At 49.8% G+C, this 6,138-nt stretch overlaps 1 protein-coding gene across 1 annotated transcript in view; it reads right to left on the bottom strand.

The window, feature by feature from the left end:
* Positions 1 to 4,975, bottom strand: part of EDEM1 (ER degradation enhancing alpha-mannosidase like protein 1) — a 19,832-nt gene extending 14,857 nt beyond the window's left edge. The window contains 3 exon segments of the mRNA XM_011364639.2: positions 435 to 598; positions 3,235 to 3,307; positions 3,860 to 4,975. Of these exon segments, the coding sequence (XP_011362941.2) occupies positions 435 to 598; positions 3,235 to 3,307; positions 3,860 to 3,936 (314 nt within the window). The 5' untranslated portion in view covers positions 3,937 to 4,975.
* Positions 4,976 to 6,138: the final 1,163 nt, after the last annotated feature.

Raw genomic sequence — 6,138 nt, 5'->3', positions numbered from 1 at the left:
ACCTCTGGAAGGTTATGCACTAATACAATTTTCAAAAAGTTTAAATAAGGAAAATGGTCACAATGTATCAAGCAAAAAAGGCAACGCATTAAACTGGGGAAGGGACAGGAGCCTGACATGCTAGGCAGACACACACGAGGAAAAGCCCCAGCCGGCGTGGGTGGCCCTGTGGGTGGCAGAGGTGGGGACTTCCATTCCCTTCAGAAACTCGTAGGGGTTCCCCGAGGACACAGCGAAGGAAGGAAATGAGACCAGAAATGGAGTAAAACAGTGAAAATCTGCATTAAAGGGACACCTTTACACTTGTCAAAGTGTAAGTGTGTCTTTCTGCTCAGTCCAAAATGTAATTACTCTGACACGGCAGCTGTTCCAGTTTGGATAAATCCACGAATGAAGAGGAATGGCCACCAGGTCTACACGGACCCTCCCTATGAGCCCAAGGCCAGGAGACCCTCACACAGAGGAGACCTCCATCCATTTTATGCACGATTTACCTTATCGTGGCTTCAAAGACTTGGACGGTGGAATCTTTGTCAAATGAAACCGTGTTGATCACTAACTTGACTGCTTTCTGGAACTCGGAGGAATTTCCCATTATCTTTAAAAAGAGGAACACGAACCGTTACGACGGCTTGAAGCAGAACGGAAGCCATGAGGTGGCGGGGCCTGGGCCGCGTCGCCTGAGTGTCTGCACGTGCTTTTGCCTCCCGCGGGAGCAGAAGCACAAAGGGTAGAATGGCCTGGTTCTCTCTCAGAGTACGTTCCAGGACAGATGGCAAACCACGTCCTCCGACTCAAGACTTGAATCTCCAAATGGCAAAACTGTGAAAATGACCCCTCGTCAACTCGTTCATCCCCCTCGTCCTAGCTGGAGCTCCGGAAACTCCTGAGATGAGTGAAAACAAATCCAGAAACGGAAGAAACAGAAATGGTACTTTCCCTCTGCTCCTCAGATAAACTGATAGCTTGGGTGCTTGGCTCCCAGGAGCCCCAAACATCTAGAAAATGACTTGTTGCTTGTTACCCGGACGTCTGTCTAAACACTTTGCAAAACAGAGGTATTACCTTTTGGAGCATAGTTCATAAAACCAGTGACATTCAAAACAAATAAAACATAACAATCAGCTTTGTCCTTTTTAAAAAGTGATTAGAACTATGATTCCTACTTTGGATTAACCCGAATGGAAATGCTTTCGTGGTCTTCAAAACTGTATGACAAACCTGGGACTATGACATCATGAGGGCGCATGCACGCGCGTGTGCAAACACACACCCACACACACACACACACAAAACAAGGACAAACAAACAATGTCATTCAGATACTCCTCCGCTCAAGTGCGTATCATTTCCTAGCATTTATTGGTCTGGTGCGTTTCCCCCCCCGCATCCCTATTTCCTGTAACGCAGAGCAGATACAGACAGATGTCTCTTTTCTGGCTTTCAGCTCTTTCTTTTTAAAAGATTACACAATAACGCTGCAAGCTGCATCTCAGGCCAGGAGATTGCTATCTTCCGAGAGTTTCTGCAGCACATCTGCGAGAGCCTGTTTAAAATGTTACTAAAAGAAACCTCCATAGAAGCGATGCCTAAAAAATACGTCTGAAGTGCGAACAAGCACAGGCCGGATATCGTACAATGAAAACCACAGAGACGTCTGTTTCCTCGCAGATGTGCAGATGTTCACCAGCGACCCATATCTGCTGATCTGACCTCACATCGGGAGGACGGAAAAGGAAGCCAGCAGCTGGCAGTGCCACCCAGTCATTTACGCTTTAGTCAGAACAGATAAGCAGGCTGGGAAATCACTCACTCGGGCTTGAGAAAAGCTAGACTGGACAGAAGAGGCAGGGAGGTCTCTGCAGCGTGGGGCTTCTCGAGCCTGGCAAATGCTGGCGTGTGCTGTGGCTGCCCCTTGCTGCGGCAGACTGCCTCGCCCGCCTGCAACAGTTTCAAGGATGCTCCCCTGGAACCTGCTCGGAAATGCTGGCTGGCAGGAAGGGGTGTTTGGACACATGTTTGCACTCCGATGTTTCAGTGTCCAGTGAGCCGAGGAACGGAGATAAGGCCCCGCACTCAATGAGCGTGGCCAGGGGACAAAAAGACGATGGGGCAGAGAGCTCGGGCGAGAGGGGCTTTCGCAGCCGTGCAGGAGTCTGTTCTGAGCAACGCTTGTGGGCTGAGTCAGCCTCTGTCATCTCCCACAAGCCGGCTCTCGTCTGGCCAGACGTACTTGTCCGGGCACATTTCGATCGGTGACGGTGGCTGACAAGGCAGGGAAGCTATGACTTCAGGAAGAGATACTGCGAAACTGAACTGCTCCGCAGCTCCAACCTGGTAGAAGGAAGCATGGGCTTCCCATCAGACCGTGGGCCGTGTGCAATGCGGAAGGGCTTCTCAAGCTCCTCCCAAGTTCTAGAAATTCTACCACCAGCAAGGTGCTGGGCCAGCATTACCCAGCTCGCTCCTGACGCTCTGAGCTCTTCTAGGGAAAGTTAAAAAGAACTACTACAGTGAGAATTTTCTAACGGTAAGGGCTTGCCGCACGATGAAGGAGAGAGGTTTTAAAACGCTACGCTGGGGTCCAGTCCCCTGGGAGCTGCATGGCAGCAGAGGTCGGGGAACACTTCCTGGCCTGACGCTGAGCCCCTGCCACGGAGCTCAATGCTTTCCTCGGCTCCCGCTAACCTGGTCTAAGGTCTCCCGTCGAAGCCCCAGAGCTGGCGGGGGGACCGAGGCGGAGCCCAGTGTCCCAGGGCACGGAGCGACGGGCGGAAGCGGGTTCACGAAGGGGGTCCCCGCACAGGGCTGGACCCGGGCGCACGCACGTGCTTGGGGGCTGGCAGCTGGATGGTATTTCAGGGGACAGACCGACCCTGGCTTCTTGTCTTTCACTTCTGAGATCTTTTTACTGCTCTGAAAGTTTTCGAGAACCGTAAACTTGAATGAAATGCTCTTTTGATTCTTTTAGGGAGTAAAATCGTGGGAAACTGGGAGAAAAACAAGTCCCCCCAAACGATCACACTTTCCATTATTTCGGGGGATCCCATTTCCTCCCATTCCACCTTCGAGGCTTGTCTTGCTCTCGGCAGTAAGGTCATTAAAACAAACATTTGCCAAAGCTAGAAACATACAGAGTGCCAGGCTTCTTGGAACTGTCACCCCTGGGAGAAACTAGGGGTCACCGACTCCAAAATATCTTAATTAAAAAAAATGATAAGGCTGAACACTTACTGCAAGAGTGTCCAACGCATCAACCAGGGTCAGTGAGTAATTCCCTAGCACGTCATTGATGTTCAGATTTGAACTGAAAAAGAAACAATTAAAATTAAACAAAGGTACTTTATTTCAAAAGAGAAAAGACAGTAAAACTCAACGCCCATTAGAAACTAAAATTGCCGGCGACTCTTATTTATTCAGGGACTATTCAGAGTGGATCAGTGTGGCAAAGGTCTTTCTATTTCACAAGTCACAGTTTCTGTAGTGTCCTTAAGTAGAACCGAGTCACAGAACAGCCGAGACACACTTATACTGTACAGGAAAGACACAACAGGACGTCAGGAGATGGTGAACGAGACTCGTCTGCCACCTCTAAGATACACTTTTGTCACCTTAAACAATCCCTCCGTCCAGCTTCAAACAGCTCTGATTTTGAAATCATTACGAATGAAAAAGGAGAGAGACTCGTCTGTCGTGTGAACTGCCCATAAAACTCCCATACGGATTCAGACACTCCAGCCGGTTACGCATACAAAGCAGCAAACACCTGTTACAGTCTCAGAGTCACTCACGTGTCCTTTAGTTGGGGGAGTAAATCAACTGCTTTGTACCGTTTTTCCACTAATGCCTCACCCTTCACCTCCACTGACTCTGAGATGTGTCTGAACACGAGCCAAGGCAGTGGCTGCGTAACTGTTCCTGCCCCGCCATTGACATCAGCTTTTCTCTCTGACACCACCTCAAGACGCCAACATCAGCACTGCGATGAGGGGGAAGGCCCTCGGTCACTCTGACAGTCCTTCGGGACAATGACAATGACAGTGACAACCACTACTGTGTCTGTGAAGGGCAGGAAGGGAGAAACGGTGAACGTGCGACCGAGTCCAGCCTGACGAATTCTGGGGAGTTCAGTTATGCGTCTGTCCCTGTTTAAAGGTCACGTATTTAAAGACCGAAGCAACAGCTCCGGTTTATTTTCAGCAATGGATTCCCTGGGATTCGGGCATCTTCCATCCAACCCCGAGACCACTTTATCTGCTCCTTGGCTCACTCTAACGAGGCCCCGGGTCACCGCCCTGTGGGCAGCGGCTCCCAGGCGCTCTGTGCCTTGGCTGGGTCAGGTGGGCCTCCTTCACGTTCACGGCTCACCGGACCTCCAGGTGAGATAAGCCTCAAGTAAATGTGACTCAGAAGGAAAGATACACACGTGTGCATCTATATTTTGTTTCTGGGCTGCTGTTTATATAATATTCTAAAGGCTACGTCACTCTGTATTTTTAAAATAAATCCTTAGAATACATTTGATAACAATCACTAGAACACTTTTGGTTTCAAAAATATCTGAAAGGTTTTTATTACAGGTTATTTATTTTGGGGACGTAAATGCGCCCCGTTGTTTCAGAGCCAGAATGACAAAGCTCAGGTTCTAAACTTTCCTTGAAAATACTAAAGTCTGGGAGGAGTTAAGTTAAAGGGAAGAGAGTAAGAAAAATTAATCTTTCCACTCTTTGAGGAGCCCAGTGCGAAGACCTACTCAAGGCCACCACAAGCTCAGGCTCTTTCACCTCAAAGACACCAAGGTTTACTAACTCCTTTCCCAAATGCCATCCTTCAATATTACTAACTCCATCTTTACAGCAGCAGCGTACCTGTCCCACCACAACGTGACCTCGACCTACCCAGAACGTCACTGTACGATCAAACCAAAATACTCGACAGCTGACTTCACCCTGAAGGAAAGGCCCGTGCCGCCTGGAACCACCACGGGGACCAGCAAGCAAATCACCTGCCGCCACCTCGCTGGGGAGGGGCTCCAACCCTCCAGAGGGCTCGTAGGGTTAAGAAACGCACAGAAGTGTCACCAGTTCACTCTCCAGACCACCGGCCCCAACTGGAAAGCGTTATCTACCATGGGTCCTCATTAAACTGGTGTCCTTAGGTCCACGCTGTGAAAAGGAAGTCTGGGACAATCTTGAGACAACAGGAAGGGCAGTGGCTGTGTTCACTCTTCTTGAAATCCCATGGACGTTAGCGGGGAAACATTAAGTCCGAAATATGTACACGCACTTTGATTTCGACTGTGCAAAAAATGGGCAGGAGCTGGCAGGAAAGATGACTTAATTCCTACAATCTGGAAAGGCCCAGGAATTTTTTTCAAAATGTAATAAAAATTTTTCTCAAAAAACCTGAGACAGAAATTACATATATAAGTATAGAGTACGGTGAGGAAAATAACTCATCATTTTCCTACAATTTTAGAAAGGCCCAGTGCTTTCAAGTTAACCTGGAATGTAACCTTACTTCGCCAAAAATCGTGCTCTCAAATTGCAACTCAAGGCATAAATCTGTAGATAAACAAACCACTTACAAAACTCTTCAAGCTCTGTTAGTGTTTGGGCTTCCTCTTTAGACCCTAACGACTAGACTACTGCTTTCACCTCGTGAAGGGAAGTCCACGCCCTAAGCGGCCAAGGCCAAGGCCCCCACAGGGACACTGAGCATCCCATGGGCAACTGTGGGACTGACCCAGAGGGAGGCAGTCCCCTCTCTGGCCTGACAGGGCCAATGACAAGGCACACTCTTCCCTCTGTCTGGGAGGGCCTCAGCTGGCTGTGCTGTCCTCCTGGACTCTAGGTCCACACTGGTGACACTGGAAGCTCAGCCTTCGCAAACAAGGCTGGTGGAAGGGGAGGGCTGGCGGTCCCTCCCCAGCAGCCCTGCCACCAGAGTAGGGGAACTTATGGGACAGACGAGACGGGGCAACGTCGTGCAGTCAACTCAGGGGCCAAGGAATGGCACCCCGAGTATCAGGCCCCCAAATCTGGGCCAGACCGTCTGTTTCCCTTCCACTTGAGTACTCTCAGCCTGGGAAGCAGCCCTTGTGATGAAGGCTGTCGCCCCGCTCACACTCGCTGGGTG

The sequence above is a fragment of the Pteropus vampyrus genome, unplaced genomic scaffold (genome assembly GCF_000151845.1).
Source record: "Pteropus vampyrus isolate Shadow unplaced genomic scaffold, Pvam_2.0 Scaffold100, whole genome shotgun sequence".
In the NCBI taxonomy this organism is placed as follows: Eukaryota; Metazoa; Chordata; class Mammalia; order Chiroptera; family Pteropodidae; genus Pteropus; species Pteropus vampyrus.
Note: the sequence above shows the minus strand (reverse complement) of the source record. Positions and strands in the feature narration are given on the sequence as shown.